Here is a 19,145-nt window from a genome sequence, read left to right as displayed (position 1 = left end):
TGGCATACTGGTACCCTGTAGGATTGACAAAACACACAACAGACCCCGCTTCGATGTCCTCTGTTACTCGTTGTCCGCTGAAGATGTTAAAGGGCGTCTTCATGACGGAATATCTAACTTTGTGACTTAAATGTCTTATATCTATTATTTAAATCTGAACCTGTCCTAGACCGACGAGCTTTCTTCGATTTCTTGAGAAAAAAAACTCAAATTGTTCTCGACTTCTGGAGTATTATCATACTGACAACACATGATAACGAATTTATCATGCTACCGGTAAGTGGCAAAATGTAGTATATAGATCATAAATAAATTAATAGAAATCTAAACTTGCCTTGTATTATGACATGAATCTATCACTTATTCTATTTGTCTAGTATTTTTTTACTATAAGTTTGGATCAGGTAGCTAATACAGATACTAACCAATGATAATGAAACTATAAAAAAAATAAAAAAATAATAATCTTTATTTAACGTCGTGTACAATTGTCAACAACAAACATAAGCTCTGTAGAGCTTTTATTACGACGCCGCTAAGATAACAAATGGATCCATTTTATATTAGATTAAGTAATGATATATATATATATTTGTATTTCAATTCAGTCATTATTACATATACTTGCCTAGTATTTTAATATTACCACAATCTTTTCATTGTATTACCTGTCTAGTTAGGCAGATCGCGCCGCAAAAGCAGCTCTATTGCTACCACCTATTAATGTTAAACTTAAGCTGCTCTATTGCTAACACCTGTTAATTTTAAACTTAAATTTACAGATTTAAAGCCAATTATAACAAAGTAAGGATCCCGGGGCCAAACTCATTGGAACCTATACTCTAGTATACCTGAAATCAGTGAATGGCATCCTAGTTACAAAGAGAAGCATCGACACGCGGTCATTCATACATATCTTTTTGTTATTTATTGAAACGTGAAGACTAGCTGCAACGCACAGCATCCAAAGAACCATTGGCAGTAATACAGTTGTTATTAAATTTCGTCGACCTTCAGACAAATTGAGATTTTTTTCGAGAAATACGTAACATGTCTTTTATCTGTTTTTGTTACAATAACTGTTTCTACAATATACCTATTTGAAAGCTGATGTTTTTCCTCAACCATATTAAATCACCACAGGCACATTTAATATTCAAGTTGACTTTTGTCATCTAATTTTAAGTTCGTTTGATATCATTTTCAGTTTGCATTTTTTCCCAACATTTGTTGAGCATAATGAGTTATGCGTTGATTGTCCGTTTAGCATGTAATAATGTAATGTAATTGATGTTGTATCAATCACGTAATAAGAAAAGAAAACCAAACAATGATGTTCATCAGTGCATAGGTTTATTAAAGTTTTGTCCTCTGAAAAAATTCTTGTTTTCCTTTCTTACTGAAGAATAGAAACAACGTTTTCAGTGTATTTTCTATATATATACACACATATATATATAATTTACAGCTAGTGGAATGTAAACAAAACTTCTATAAATAGCACTGATGTCATAGAACACACTTTATACCACGTCATCTTTCTCTAGAAGATTGTGACGTCACGTTTCTAATGTCTAGCTGTGGTAAACAAAGAGGAAAGGAATTGGCCCAAAATGTCATTATCATCTCAGACTGACAACATGTAGCAAAGTCATAATAAAATCAAAAGAGGGAGCACAAATGCGACAATGTTTTCTTTCAAGCTAGTTGTTTGGAACTTTTAGGCGTTTGATGTCATTTAATTTTAATTTTACAACTTCATAAAATAGCAAAGATGTTTGAATGGTATTATATTTTAACAATTGTTTCCCGAACTTTAATAGTAATATCACGACAATCAATGAATAGTTCGAAGATAACACGCCTCGTTTATAAATTACTAACAAGCCTATTAATAAATAGAAAGAACAAAATCAATAGTTCATATTTATAACCGAGCGCCATAAACCCTTTAGCACATTGTTGTGACATTATTTCACATACAAAATTCTTGAAAGAGTTTCTCAAGATCAAAAGCATTTACAACAAATTGAAAGTTGCAAAAATAGGAAAAGAGAATGCATCGATGCAGAATGTTGTGATGGCAGTAACTAGCAGACACGCCACCACAGGTGCTAACTTTTACACCAGACTTTTGGTTAGTTCGGTTTTACTGAATGCATAGGAATGACAGGATAGTGATTAATAACAGTAAAAGATCTCATATTGTATATGTACGGTATTTAGGCCATATTTGAATTCAGGTGAGTAGTATATACCTATGTATATATTATAACTGAGTGATAGCACTAAGTTTTCAGAGTTACCTACCCATTGTTGTATCTGTATCTGTATACTTTATGAACAGCCTCGGATACGTTGGAGGTACTATTTGAAATAAAACAATATAATCCTTATACAATTATCATTTCATTATGACAATAGGTACAATGAGAAAAGTAAGTTTTGTGGTTTTTATTTAGTTTAGATGACAATAGGTATAGAATACCTTGTGCTCCAAAAGGAAACAACATTAATGAAGGATTGGTGGTTGAATGAATAAGTTATGATTTTTGGCATTTTTAAATGCATTTAAATTATTATTTAATAAATAATAACTATAAATATATCAACAGGAGTTATCTATATTGTGTGTAATACTTGACTTTGCTCCATGTGCCGAGTGATTAGATTGGTTGTACCATGAGCATGCGTAGTGAAACAATAACATGTTAAACGTCACTTCCGTCAGTTGTTGCATAATGAGGGGATAAAAGCTTCCTCGTGCTGTTATATTACCTCCATTTTGCATACAAATGTATACGAATAATAATCAGTTTTAACATTTTTGACAGAATCATCTAAGCAATTATTATATTTAAAACAATCCTCAAGAAAAAAAGAAAAAAAATGTTATTTACCTGTCGTTTGAAAAAACGTATAGTCAGTATATGGTCACTGTAAAACAAAATTATAGTAAAAACGAAGGACAATTGTTTATCAATGGGATATGCAAAGTGTTGTAAATGATGATAAAGCATTTGGATGCTTACGTATGCTCGTTCATTATGTATGTTTCTGTCCTCTCCTTGAAAATCTACGATAGACACTCTAAACTAGAAGAAAAATTGAAAGATTGAAAAAGGGATGCATAAATATACATATATACATATATGTATAGATAAACGACATATATATACATATACGTACATTCTATGAAGATATTTCTGACAGTTAAATTCAAAATTAAACAATATTTACAAAACAGCAATACTATAATTTAATAAAGGTGAAACCTGTTTAACATATGAGCTTTTGCCCACAACCACGCATGCGCACACAGTCACACAAATGTATGATAGACACCAATGTTTTTTACACGCATACCTCACACAAATGTCATAACGCGCGCCGATAATAAACGATCAGGTACATGTAGAACAAACCTGGTAATTTTGGCGTTAAGTTTCTAACCACTACATATTTGTGTCTGATTTGTATTAAAAGTAAAAAAAAAAAAATCCAATGTGCCTTTAAAGTGTGTAGGAATGACATTTGAGGGACGTGGTAAATCACGCATGCAAACCCCATCCCTCTAATCACGCCCACCTAGCTAATACCCAATCACAACAACACACTTCTCATCAACGGAGCCAATGAGCATGGTGAATGATAATCAAGACACATTGTTCGCGTTGCCCAGCAACTTGTTACGCAGGATATCACTAATGATGCAAATATGTAGGACACAACCCACCGCACTGCATTATGGGTGATTACCGATAGAAGAGGACATGCATCTTTACATCGACATCTGTCATATATAACTAAATCTAAACAATTCTACTTTAGTCATGATCATACATTCGAAGTCGTGTCTTTATATCTATATGAAACTAGATACTGTATACTTTCCTCTACATATTATACTCTTCGAGATAGAGGATACTACACAGAAGTATAGCATAGCAAGATGCATAGATTTAGACCAACTGTATCGTATGCATTGTATGATCGAATACAGTTTGTTTATAGTCAACATAGAGTTGGTATTTCACTTGGTTATGTTTCATGAAAATAGGTATATACTCGAAATGTATTCGAAGAATGGTCATGCATAATTTTCGCAAAGGTGGACTAAATGAAAATTGTCTTCAAAATTTGCTGACGAAAATGTGGATATAATATCTAAGTTCAGTTCCAACAAAACTGTATGCAATCATAAAGATTGCACATACAGATCTTCAAACTTGACACATGATAACTTTCATTTCTTGTAATTCAACAAGCATGGTGACGTCATAATATTCACAACCAAGCCACGCCTCGACGACATGGATACAACGACCACATACAATGCATATGACGTCATCTATTCAAATTCACTTCTCGAAACAGATGTAAAATATTGTTATGTAATTGGAAATTTGGAATAATATTTAGTATTTGTAAGATTTGTTAACGTAAATAGGAATAATATTTTTTTTTTTTTTATATTTGTAGTTTGTAAAAGCAAATTAATTCAAAATTCATTTTTGTTGACGAGTTACCAATGATATTTAAACAGCAAAATAAACATCAGGTTTTATAACTTATTGAGTAATGACTTATTGATTATGATAAAACAACTCAGAAACCCTTTTTTGCCTTTTTGTTCTAATTAAATGTGTTTGTGAAAATATTCCGAAATCAATGTGATTCCGTAAAAAGTTAATTATGAGCATGCATGTATTTTCCCGCCGGATTAAAGTTTATCTGTTACACTTTGTTTGTAAATGAAAGCAAATTCTTCAAAACTTCTTTTTACCAATTAGCATTTCCTTTTGCATCAGTTTTCTAGTTTCATGTGACATATTTGTCATATCATTTTTATGGTATCCTCCTTGCCCTCATAGAGGCATTTGTATATTGTCTTCCATGTGTGGTTTTCGTACACGCTTCTCTCAATCACTCAAACTTATGACGTCACGTGACGTGACCAAAACAATAACACGCAATTTGAACGTACGTTGGTTTAGTATATATTAAATTACTCTCCGACATAAAGTGTTATAATAACAAGTAAAATGTGTTTCAAATACTATAAATGACGCCCATGACGTCACAGGTTCGGTGTTGTTGCCATGGTAACAAGATGGGCGTTTTCATCACAGTTTGCTTCAACACCTCGACCCGAAACTCCTACCAACATCAACATTTACTATTTAAATTATAAACTTTCAGAATAATAAACATGCAATTAACAATCAAAACATATTTCAAACATAGACTACGGGTATAAAACTGACATGTTATATATTTGAAATATTTAACGAAAAATATACCAGAATCGTGTCAAAATTTTACAAGCTTGAATTGAACATAGGAAGAAAAAATAATCAGGATTTTAATTCCATATAAATCCCCACTTTCTTCTGATTTACATCCCTTTTTTACATTGTCTGTATTAATATTATCCTCTTTGTCAAAATCATGAAACGGAAAATAGCAACAATAATATTATGTTATTTATAAATGTTTTGCAAATTAATTGATAACTGATTTCATACCTTCTACGTATATTGGCAAATACATCTTGTTTAGTAAAACACATAGTTTAATATATGATTTTTCTTCTTTTGCAAAAATGTTTTGAAATATAATACAAGTAGCAAAATGTGGAGTAATTGTTGAGATGGTGAAACCAAAAACCATACAAGTCTTAAGCAAGATTTGCTCTAGATGAGTGAGATAATGTTGCGATGTATCGCTACTGCAGACCACCATGTTGATGATTAGAGGCCACGATAGATTCACAGGTTCCAGTTCTTTGGTAGGTTTTCTTTTAGGCATTCTACTATTAAAGTTGGACCTGGCAAGAACCCAGGAAGGATGCAGAAACCCTCCAGGGTCACACCCGCCTCCCGGCGACCCTCGGTACGCATGCGTAGTCACACTATACATGCACGTACAGCGATAAGATAAGTTGGACGGTGACTTTTGTTTGCCCGTAAATTGTTTCAGCGTCTACTTTACAAAATGTTCTTTTCGAATTCCCGGTGTTTGTACAGATTCACGGCGCTTACCCGAGAAACAAGTTACTATTGGCGATTTCCTGATTTGCTTGATGCCACAACCTCTATCTCGCTTACGTTCAAACTTCCGTTTCCATACACGAGTTCCGAACAGAACCGTTCGGAAAGGAATTGGCCATTAAAGTTTGGGCCATTGCTTGTCCATCGTCTTGTGTTTCGGAGAGCGAATAGTACTGGATTTTCACAAGTTTCAGGAGCCTCGATGCTTCTAGTCAAACGTTGCTATTGTCATCACTTATCTGGTTCGCATGCTTTATTAAAGGTTTATTCCGGTAATGGTTCCATAGTTGCAAAATGATTTCTGACACCAACACATCATTAGCGTTTTTACCCACGAGTCTTAACACAAAAATGCCGTCCTGACGCAGGTACTGTTCGGCAAATTTCACCGCCATCTTTTTATCAAGTTCTGATTTGTAGCAATCATTGATGCGTAGAAATTTCTTTAGATATCGAATGCGATGTTGTCTAAAGATCATTGTGTAACACCACACCAGAAAATTGGCAGAACTTAGCACAGATACAAACACTAGCCAGAACCAGATGAAAATAAAGATTTTTTCGTTAAAAAGGTTGATTGGTAGAACACACTGAACAGTATAATCTTGAACTGTTGCCAGTTTTCGAATTCTAAAATCACACAATGTAACTCGAGGGAATCTTGGCGACTCCTTCCAGTCTATCCCGTTGGCTAGATGATCAAGAACCTCAAGTCCGTAAGCATTGTAATTCGTCCCGAGGAACTCATTTAATATAAACAATTGCCCGATAGCATTAGACATGTACAATAATTTTATAAACATATATATTGTGACCAAGTAGTTCCCATAGCGTTTGCCGCACACGATACAACAGTACTTTGATATGGTTTGGCGCAAGCGTATAAAACACCCTGATCTGTATTCACGTGCATTTTCAAGCCACCTGTCCATGTAGCGTACGATATGTTTGATAGTTCTTTCTCTGTCGTCTGGAGATATGTATTGAGTTTCTGCGGCGAGAGTTACAATCTTATCCAGATTTACACCAGCCGAGGCTGTCAATATGCGCCATAGTATGCATGGCACCTTAAATAGGAATGCCTGGAATAGGAGAATCATAGGAACCCACTGATAATACGTGATTTCCCGCTCGGTGCGAACCGCTCGTTCCTTGGGTATATCGTCATCAATATGTACGTAGTACGTATTAGATATCCAGCAGACGTTGTTTGTGTAATCAACCATGGAGTCTTCGAATTCCGCCGGACACCAACAATGGATCGGCTCTCCCACATACTGCTTTGTGCTGACGACTATGGTGAAGATGATAAAAATGATGGTGGTGTACAGATGATTTAGACGATCGATCCAGTCATCGTCGTAGCGACCCTTCAACCGTGCATAGGTGGCGAAGCTCCCCAGAACACTGTCAAGCCTGAAACGACAAAGGAGATTATCATTAAGTTTAAATCAAAACTAGATTGTACAAAATTGATAACACAAACTTAAATACATGCAGCGCCAAGGAAAGAAATTCGAATAACAGATGAACACATATTACACCCCACTATCCAATATTGTGTACAGGAAAGTTACTCAAACAGATGCATAGCTCTTATTTGGATATTGCGAAAAGACTAAAAATATCATAGTAATTGCTTCGTCAAGATTAAAAACGAACCTAAATATTTAATGAGACAATAAATATCATTACGTTGGCAAAAAACGGGATGATAACTAGTCTTATACATCAATATTGAATATAATTATAGTTATGTGTATTAGCGAAGGAAATTTCAGAATGATAATCTAAAATCAAATTGTCAAAAACTAATATAAGTAAATTGATTTTTAACTGAACACATTTTTGCTCATCCAAGTATTATTTATTCATTATTGAAAGAGAGTTAGTTGTTTTGTCAAACTTTATCAATAGCTATTAAGATCAAACAGTTGTTTATCCTTGATATCCATTACGTTTTATTGATCTCTGTTATTCTAAGTTTGTATACTTTAGAGGTTAAACGCTGATAATGCACGCTTTGGTAAATACAATCGACGATCTCCATCCCCTGGGGTCTTATTACAACATGAACCACCCAGATCGATAGCTAACCCCTTTTAACATAGAAATAATTCCCTAAAATGGCAAAAGAAATCCATTGATAGCTTTTACGTAACCATATCGTAACTGAACTGAAGTTTACATATGAGTTCAATACACCATGCACATGTGCAGTGATCTCGTTCTATTGGTCTGCCTCTATGCAATGTTTGACATTCGTTAATGTATTGAATGCAGCCAAACAGAAAGGGGGCAGATTTCAGTTAACGACAATAAGTTCATCGAAATGACACTTAATTCATTTCTTGATCAGCCAGTGTTTTTTTATCAGCAGCAGTTTTTCTTTATCTATACTATTAATACAGGAATTCAATGTTCACTGCTGCATTCAACATCCGTTATAGGGTCCTATCACAGCAAATGTTACAGAGAGACTGCATGATGTGTATAAGAAAACGTTTGTAAAATTATATTGTATTGTCTTATATTGAATCTACATGACAAACATTGGAATATTTAAATTTGGCGGAAGCCGGATACTGGTCACGAAATACAGCGATCAAATTATCAGCTGTATCATCACAATAAAAGAACTGCACCTGTACGCATCCGGTAGACCCACCCCGAGTGACGTTATCGTTAAAGGTTGGTCATTTATCTGTATACCTTGTTTATCAATATATCTTGTTCGACGAGGAAGGGATTGTTGTGGACAATCTCTATACAAGAAGAAATCATCTTCGATCGATATTGTAATTTTACGACCGGGAAATACCGGGTGTTATTCCATGAATAATTCACTCTCTTCTAACAATGAAATCGGTCGGTTCCTAATATAAAGCCGTCAATGTGAGGCGTTGACGGGGTGAACGCGCCGGTTCTCCATACTTCACTATCTTGCAAAAAGAGGCCTCCCTTACAAGCAAACTACCTAATATAAACCCGTTCCGACCCCACATTTTCATTTTCAATCATATTCCACCTCAATGCCTTTACAATACAATTAATTGATGTGAGCTGTTGTATAATTTTGTCAGGTTTGATTGTTGTGTTACGACCAAGGAACACGAAAGGTCATGTGGGTTTGAATGTGTGTTAATAAATAATCTGAAACAAACAAATATCAAAAAAAAGCATTGGTCGATGGCGTAAGATCAAGCATCCTCCCTAGTTTACCACTTTCACTCAATTTCCATCTTTGAAAAATGAAGACAAATGCTCACTATGCTATATGGTTTATATAACAGCGTCAACTACAAGACCATATGATTTATATCACTTTAAATGAGCTAAAATTGACTGTGAGGTCATTGAAATAACCATTTTGTGACGTCACTTAGAATGTATAAATTAGAATTAATGATATCAACTCATGACATACATGTAACATCCACATAAAGCCTTATTATAGATTAAAGTTAATTGCAGCTGACATGACAACGACTTAAAGTGTTGACCATTCCATGATGGATAGAACTGTAGACAAAATTGACATTTGACCTTAGGGAAAACTATTGCAGTTTCTTTACAAGATCGTAGTCTACAACGTTGTATTGACCGAAGCTTCATTGTGTATTTAACTGCCGGCAGTGAAGTATTGCCCTCCCTTTCCACGGTCAATTAAATAAACTCCCACGCACAACCACTGCACCTTCAACATGGCTATCTTAGTCAAACTTCCCATTGTTGTTTTTTTATTCTCTATTTTATCGACAACCTAATGCTTGACAGAAATAATTGACCCCTATCTAGTAGCACTCCTTGAGCTTTTTGATCCAGCATCCGTCCCACTCCTTTTGCAGAGCGCTTAAGCATCATAAAACATGCACCATTACTACAGCAAACCTATTGTTACGCCATTAAAGTGTTCATGCCTCCAGTGTTGATGATTAGGTTGTCAATGGGTGTACAATTATACTGGCTCGATGTACACAGCTTATTATTTTGTTACAGGGCGGGTAAATTAATACTAACTTTGAAAATATTTTAAAATACCAACTGTCATTCAAATTCTAAAATTGATGGTTAAATCTTCATCAACAGGTAAATAGTCCTTCTTCTTTCTGTGCTTAACATTTCAGTAACACCAAGTAACCATTTCTTGGTTGAGTGAAAATAATACCATATCAAACTAAACTAAATTCCGTAACACCAAGTTACCATGTCCTGATAGTGGTTGAAAGAAAATAACATCTGTATTACTAAACAATTCCATATCTTTAAGGTTCAATAAAATGAAGCCAACTCAATTCATAGAAAGGAATAAAAAGTATACGGACAAAAATAGTCACGATGATTGCTATTGAACGACCATGATGCTCTTATATGGTAACATCGGAAATATCAATGAGAGGTTTTCAGTGCATAAGGTTTAAACTAATGAACGTTTCGTATTCTTAAAAACAATGCTTTATAATAATGTGCCTCGTTATGACGTTTTCCGGTGTTAATGTAAAACCGGTATATACATTACAATGCTAATTTGCATATTTATTTTCGATTTAATCTTTCTGTATTTAGTAACGAACACAAACTAGTCAAACTGCTGCTTACAAAGACCATTTTTAATAGGAGTGGGGAAAATTAGTCATAAGTCATTAATAAAGATCTAGTTCGGTTGTAATAATGTGATGCACATAACAATAATGTGCTATCGATATAAATAATGAAGTTGTTTTTTTCTGCGTGATAAGTGATAAGTTATTTATAGTGGTATTCATTTCTTCATTATATGGTTTTAAGCTCATTCTATCATAGCAATTCTTTAAAGTTTAAACAAGACGATTTCAAAAGGATCTACAGTATAGGTACAACATGGAGATTATCTAAGAATAAATTACGTATATTAATGAATGCTGTTTCCCTGAAGCACACAATGTATCAATTTTACAGTTGATTTTCATGATTTCTGGTCTCAATTACAAACTAAAGGAATATCAACGATCTAGACTGTATGGTGACCATGAGATTGTTAGTAACACACTATATTGCGAAGCTTTATTAAATATTTACTGGTACAAAGTGTAGGAGGTGGTCCTCTCACGACTTCATAAGGGACATGGAATTTTACTTATAGGTATTCTTATACATGATGATCAGCCCCTTAGTTATTCATGTTGCGTACATATGAATGTGCTGCACATATTGATAGAATGTGACGAGTTAAGGTAGACTCGAGACAAATAGTGTTATGTGCATGGTATACAAAATGTTTTGTTCAATTTATTTGTCAACTATTTTGAATATCTACGTGTACTGTGTATGTAGATTTAAACCTTTTACCAACCATGTTTATCGGTGTATTCATTTGTTTTGTAAGTGCCCTGTATTCTAATCTCCGACCTGATAATACTTTAAAGTTGCTTGGCCATAAAGCAACTAACTAACATATTACAGTGTTATATACACAAGTATTTAAACATTCAAGTAAACTAATCACCAGGTCGTGGTTGTTAAAAGTTTAAACTTCAAATGCAATTTTTGTGAAATATATGAAAAAGAATTTCAATAAATTTGTGTTTCTTGTCTTCAGAAGGATAATTTTGAATCTTGGTAAGTAAACTAATTTCGAAACCTTCATCTCTTAAATATGTACTTGACGGAACGTTTGTATGGTATTGGCGTAAAACTCTTGTTGAACAAAATAGGTCGATGAGCGAGTCATTTGTTTATCCTACTTATATTTTTCTATAATGATGCTTTGTTGCAGATTTCGAAATAAGAAGTCTTTATATGTTTTATATTGTATTGAAAATCATTGTTTCTTATATGGCTGATAAGTATTAAAAAAAACAGAACTCGTACTGTAAGAAATCAATACTCTGGATTACAGCCTACTGTTTACTTTGTAATGCGATATTATAACGAGATTTCCCATTATGACACATATAATTGTTTGACATTACTGCACACGTTTGGCAATGTCTTCCACCGACCTGCCTGTTTTATAGCAGGACTCCGCCTCGTTATGACGACTTCTCTGACTCGGTCTTGCATCAGAGTAGCTCGCCTATACAATTTTATATTGAATTTTGATGAACATGCGTGTGAGGTATGGTAGGATCGGCAGTCTTGGAAAACATATTGCTGTGTCGATTAGCTTTCTAGGTTAGACTTGGTTCTCTGCATGTGGCATTCTCGACTGGTCGATCGATATTCAGAGACAGATTTATCCTGAACGCTATCAAAACTGTAACACGGTGCCATCATTCTATAATAAGCATGTACCTTATAGTAGTGTATTTTCTGTACTTAGAATTACCATAGTTGTAATAAATGTAGTTTTCATGTGTGTTTTCTTTAGCACGAACGGAACGATGTAACTTGGTCGTCCACTACATGTACATACATTTCTTACGGTAAGATACTTGATTTACAGAACTGAATCTAACCCGTTATACCGATCGAAATCTTAAAACGTAAAACGCTAAAAATGGAAATTGCGCTTAAAAACTATACATTGTAGTACTAGGGCACACATTTCACCCATCAAGAGTCATGGAGTTTAATCTTAAATGGTATTTTACATACTGCAAATGACTTGTAATAATACGAATAACAGTTTTAAGAAGAATAGACACATCCAATAAACACTGATTTATTTTGTCTTCTCCCGTTCATCCATTCATGTATGAGATTAGACTGGCTACCAGCCACTAAGTTGTTATGAAAAATTTCTCTATTGCATTTAACTTCCTGTTCATCTCCCCCTAGCTTAGAACTTAGAATCAGACATCCAAGTAATCAAAATTTTATTAGAGTTGATTTTTGTTTCTAAATGTTTCAATATTCTAGAGACGGCGGCCAGTCTAGTATGAGATACATGACTGTGACTACGAACAAGATCTGATACATGAACATGTTTTTTTGCAGCAGCAAATTGAATAAAAGACCTTTACATCATCAAGGAGTTTAAACAGATCAATATGATATTAATATCAGGGGAAAACAATTATATGAAAAGACGAAAACAAGAACAACGACGATATACAGAGAGAGAAAAAAAAGAATTCCTACATACGAGTACGGTACGTATAACTAGGTTAAACCCGATACTCATTTGCGAAGTAAAAATTCAGGGAGTTTAAACTGATCAATATGATATCAATATCAGGGGAAAACAATTATATGAAAGGACGAAAACAAGAACAACGACGATATACAGAGAACAAACATAATGAATTCCTACATACTAGTTAAGTAAGTATAACTAGGTTAAACCAGATACTCATTTGCGAAGTAAAAATTCAGTGAGTCTAAACTGATCAATATGATATCAATATCAGCAGAAAAACAATTATATAAAAAAGACGAAAACAAGAACAAGGACGATATACAGAGAACAAACATACTGAATTCCTACATACTAGTTAAGTAAGTATAACTAGGTTAAACCAGATACTCATTTGCGAAGTAAAAATTCAGTGAGTCTAAACTGATCAATATGATATCAATATCAGGAGAAAAACAATTATATAAAAAGACGAAAACAAGAACAACAACGATATACAGAGAACAAATATAATGAATTCCTACATACTAGTTAAGTACGTATAACTAGGTTAAACCTGATACTCATTTGCGAAGTAAAAATTCAACAAAACATAAGAGACCGTACCTAGTGCCTTCATGGGTTTACAGCAAGGTAAAGATATACATGTGTACCCTATCTTTAAACGAATTACTGCAATATAATTTAGACGGCAATGCTATTACGAACACGCCAGGAGTGAAACATGTAAATTGATGTGCCTTAATTATATGTAGTTAGATATTGTTGACGGTGTTAATATTAATGATAAGCGATTCTTGCCAAAGAAAAGGCAAAGATGAACACTTTGGAGTGCATATCTACAGGTACAAATATATATCGACCTTTGAAATAAACACACTTTGAATTGTTTTTGTCTCAAAATGTAAAACCACATATCAGGTGCACAAAAAATCTTTCTTAGCATTGCAAGATCATGAAAACAGTGATTAGGGATTGAATAGTAAAACTGTCTGTCTCCTAATTATATTCATGATTCCTATACATGTCTTGTTTCTGTATGCTTGTTGGATAAATCAACTTTTTTATTCATGTATCTAATATACTCCATTTAAACCATTGATTCAATTTATTACCTAACGCCTTGCGATATAAAAGTTATAAGCAAATATCAATGAGAACGGCAGGTGATTGCCTCATACACATATTGATATATGTATTAGGGCTTTAGAATAGTGGTGTCGACATATCTACCCAGATATGCGGTATAAGGCGATCCCCTTCCCTCTAATTACCTCTTGACATACAAGATCGAGACAAATTTTAAGACATCTGTCAATACACCAAGGAATATATTTATATTCGTATATATAACCATTTGAGGTTATTAATAATGTTTTGGGTATGTCTTATTTTTCCTCTATCCATGATCCGGTGTTTGAATGTATTTTATACTTCACTAAACTATGTAAGCCTATGCTATGTTGATGCAGAAATACATGTCATGCGGTTCCCATCAGACAGATAAAAAAGGAATTGGTAAATGTAAGTGACTCGATGAATCTTGCAAATATAACTTTGATGTAATTTCATGAAACAGTCCTTCAATAATGACGTCACTAACAATGCTATGCGACGACATCTAATATTTTGACGTCATGATTCATGGTATTTTTTTCCTCGATCGAACAGGTAATATTAACACTAACAAGACATGTAGTTTTTAAAATATAATGCAAGCGTTGCGAGAGAACAAAATGCACCCAAACTCGTTATGGTTCGTTGTCATGTATTATGTTAATCTAACTGCTCTTAAATTCGATCACTCTCATCAACTAGTGTTCACGTATCCAAAAACCACGCTGTAACCCTCATGACTTTGTACAACTCCTAGATAAACTCACTCTAATTAGATGAACAGGTAACAGGCATGTATTGTGTTGTCTTCTAATCCAGGGCACTTTATCAGCACGAGTCTTATGATTTGTGATACAAAAACATCAAAGCCGAAGGAATCATTCCAAAAATATATAATAATTGTTATCTTTTGCTTTTCTTGTAGTTTGTAAAGACAATTGGATAAGCAGTATTTCAATATCTCCGTTTCAAGTATATAAATGTATATAGTGTATGTCGGTATCAATCTTAATGAACGTGAACACACAACCGCATTACAGGTTTACATTGAACTGCAGATGTGCAAAAGAAGGTCCAAAATCAGGAAAACTTAGCTTGTTTACACGTATAACATAGTCTTTTCTCGTCACAACCAGTATGTACCTTAAAACGTGATGTTTTTCTATTAGCATAAATGTAAACAAAACCATTAAAAGCAGGATCTATGCACACTGCGCAATTTACACTGGCGCATCCCTGATTAAATGAATTGCAATTTGGCAGCTGTCTTCTGTTGTAATAGACATCGTCAATGCGCTACACACTCGCAATGGAACATTTAGCTTAAGCAACGGATAAGTTAGTCTAACCACAATGTCTACTCTGTAATCTATCTAACGACAAGATACAGTAAACCCTAATGAACGTCCACATATTCTTCGTCTCAGAGGATAAATTAAAAACCTACATTCCTACTACAATCAATCTGCCTAAATTGATCCAACTGGTCGGGCAAGTTACCTAATACTTTCCGTCAGGGACAAGAGCCTCGTTTATCGATAGACAATGTCCATGGCGTTTTTCCAGCAGTAATATATTTCGAAATTTACAAGCGATAAAAGATGGAACAAAAGCCTCAATTTACTTGCCTAATGGTTCTTTCGCAGAGAAAGAAATCATTAACGAATGGAATTTTAAAGATTATCTAAGATGCCCGCCTCCTATCCTATTATTTTGCCTCTCCGAGGTGAGTCAATGGTAGGATTTAGCCGTTCCGTGGTCCGGTCTGTCCATGGTGATGTATGAGATCTGCTTTGGGGTTTTGGAGCTGGCCTCATGGTCCCGACACGTGGACTCATTACTACAAAACATTGGCCTCCAGACGAAACCGGGGAACAATAGGCGCTTCATTTACCCCCACATACACACAAGATACCATTGCTGTCGTCTGTGCATTCAAAAGCGCAGATATAACGGACTTTCAATGGCGCACACTTACGAATACTACTACTGTTAATGGTGCCAATTTGCTTTTATAAGGAAGACAATAATAACTCAAAATGGCTTTCACTTCTATTATTGCTATTGAATGTAAATAATTAAACACAATGAAACTAATGGTTTCGTGGTACACAGACATACGTTTAGAACCTTTTATCACATTTGCATTCAAAACATTCAGAATGGGTTTTTGCAATGTTGACCAAGTGTATTAATGTGCTCAATGATTGTTCTCAATTATTTAAAGACATCAATTAACTAGCGTAGGGGAAATAACACATCACATATTGGCTTAATTCCGATTTTCTTTGTAAAAAAATATCCTGTTTATGTGTATCTGGTTAAGTGCTGTCTCGGGGTGTGAAACAAAGAGTGACGGTCCTGAAAAATATTTTTATAAAGACAACCTGAGCTGAGATACCAGGTCACGAGCGAAACATCTTATATTCTGTAATTACTCATAACAAAGCCAGCATGATTTCCCCGGACAATTCCACTGCTATAAACGCAGCCTATATTCTAAGTAAGAAGGGCACCACAAGGACAGGGTAATGCAGTAGCAATCCTCGTTAGAGAATATCTGATCAAGGCACAAAGTAGCAAACCAGTAATGAGGTAAAGCAATAAACAAGGCATGTGTTGCAATGCATTATGGGTACGTGGTAAAAAACGAATGTAATATATACTTACAATAACGTAGACATTGATAGAAACAACACCGAAGACTCCATGTATAAGAGGCACTATCAACCTCATTGGGTGACAGTGTACTGATCTCGGGTTTCATTCACAATAACACCATCTCAGATTTACATTGACAGTGAGGCGCTCTTAAAGATCCAATGCTCTACAATCAACGTCTTCATCTTTCTCGAGAAAAATCTATCACCTGCATTTTTAATAACAATGGCAATCCAATGACAAGGATGGTCGTACAAGAAAAGAGCCGACAGATGTGTCCACTGATTAACATCCAGAAATTGTACACTCTAGGTGTCTATTTATAAGCATCACCATAACAACATCAGCGGAATCTATCACCCTCTTCATTTTGAAGTCAAAAGGTGATTGTATCAAACTTTGTGTGAATCATTAGAATCAAAACATCATAGCCAAAAAGGTACACCTTTCCACTATAGAGTTTACAATAAAAGGAAACCTGTCATGATCGAATTCATGTAAATTGCAGAGGTCCATACACGGTGTGACTTGTCCCGTAGAGGTATGGGGCTTCTCCTTAGAAAGTGTGTACCGATGGCATCCGCAGTGCCGGTACGTTCATGTAAATCAGATAGAACGAAAAGCCAATAATGGATTTGACTATATTACTGAGGTGGAGGTGGGGAGAACATATCTCATTGCGTATCCACATTCACCTTGGCAGGAGGTATACTGTTAGCCAGAAGTGGTTTGAGAATGGATGCTTGCCGTATACAGTGCATAATTAATGTCGGTATCACGTATCAAGATCTATTTTGGATGTTCATGCTGGTACGCCATTACGAGTAGCTTAATTTACTTATAACATAGCGTTCATTGCAAGTGAAAACCTTACTTTTAGTCGTATTTGGGCATACTCGTACAAACCAAATCATACCGTGTTTGACTTTTTTTGGCATCTAAAATTCAAACAAAGAGCTTCGAATCAATGACTAATACATTATTTTCTGCTAATTAAAAGGACTTATTCATACATCAGGCTTTGTTGGAACAATGAACCATCAATAATATATTAAAATAGTTTATTTGTTCAAATATAAAAGTATGTTATAAGTACATTACCAACTTAGAGTAAGATGAATCCCACCCTTCACAGGCGTGTCTCCCGTTTTAGCCGGGAAAGATCAGCTTGTCACCCCCTAGGGGGAGAAAGCTTCGTGCCGATTAGCACGTGTTCAATTGTGACATCATTGAAATGCGTCACCGGTAATTGTGACGTCATCAAAAGTGAATGACGATATTCATATCCAACATGTATTTTTGTTTTACACTACTGCCGGTGGAGTTGTGACTGAAATAATAGGATGGGAGAAAAACAGAGAGCCTCGGGTTAGACAACCAAAATACATCATCCCTCGGGTTGGAGATTTCTCTATCATACCCTCAAGGTAAGGGAAGATTCAATTAATCACTGACCCCAAACAAGAGATCACTAACTTATATGTAATATGTAATATGCCACAAATCAAAAGTAAGAGACCACTGACTCAAGCGTAAGAGGTCGCTAGCCAGAAAGTAAGAGGTACTTACCTCATTACTAATAGGTCACCTACGCGAGCTATAGGTCACTCACTCAAAATGACCATTGCATTCTTAATGAAACATTGTTAATCTAATAGATGTTTATTATGTTCGGCTAAACTTCTGAAAAATATTGAAAAAAAACATAGCATCATCACATATAGACAAGATCAGAGTCAACGTCGATACATTGCGAGAGAAAAAAATAAAGCAAGTAACAAAAGGAAAGACATCGTGGAGTTGAAACAAGATAGTCAAGTAAGGAATGAATTGTGTGCACCCATCATAATATATCCCGTCGAATTCAAAAGTCAAATTCAAGATAAAAGATAAAAAAAAAAGATAAAATCTTTTATCACGGTAACATATTAAATATTAAAGGAAACTATATATGTAAGCCGAAGTATACCTAATGCATAACTACATAACTACATGTGACTTTAGAGTACACTAAAAATATAGGACTTAAACTATGTGACTAAGCATTGGTTTATGGGCATACAGACATACGAAGGGGCAGACTGGTTGAAGTATTTCCCAATATGGTATACATGTAGTGATCGAAATGACAAAGTTAACATATATACCTTAAATTTGACCATAATAAGCAGAAGGTGGAGTTTACGGTTTATACAAAGTCTAAAATCCCTTTCTGTTCTTACAGCACAACGCAAATAAAAGGCACAAGAACGACTGAA

The 19,145-nt window shown here is 34.7% G+C and overlaps 1 protein-coding gene across 3 annotated transcripts in view; it reads right to left on the bottom strand.

Moving 5' to 3' along the window:
• Positions 1–1,342: 1,342 nt before the first annotated feature.
• Positions 1,343–19,145, bottom strand: part of LOC110450313 (innexin unc-9-like) — a 96,446-nt gene continuing 78,643 nt past the window's right edge. For 2 of the 3 annotated variants that reach the window (XM_021497777.1, XM_021497775.1), the window contains exon 2: positions 1,343–7,469. In XM_021497777.1, the coding sequence (XP_021353452.1) occupies positions 6,266–7,469 (1,204 nt within the window). In that variant the 3' untranslated portion in view covers positions 1,343–6,265. Of the gene's footprint in view, positions 7,470–16,896; positions 16,945–19,145 lie in introns of those variants that run through there. The other variant, XM_021497776.1, reaches the window with a different exon arrangement.

This window comes from Mizuhopecten yessoensis, unplaced genomic scaffold (genome assembly GCF_002113885.1).
Source record: "Mizuhopecten yessoensis strain PY_sf001 unplaced genomic scaffold, ASM211388v2 scaffold5155, whole genome shotgun sequence".
NCBI classification, from domain to species: domain Eukaryota; kingdom Metazoa; phylum Mollusca; class Bivalvia; order Pectinida; family Pectinidae; genus Mizuhopecten; species Mizuhopecten yessoensis.
Note: the sequence above shows the minus strand (reverse complement) of the source record. Positions and strands in the feature narration are given on the sequence as shown.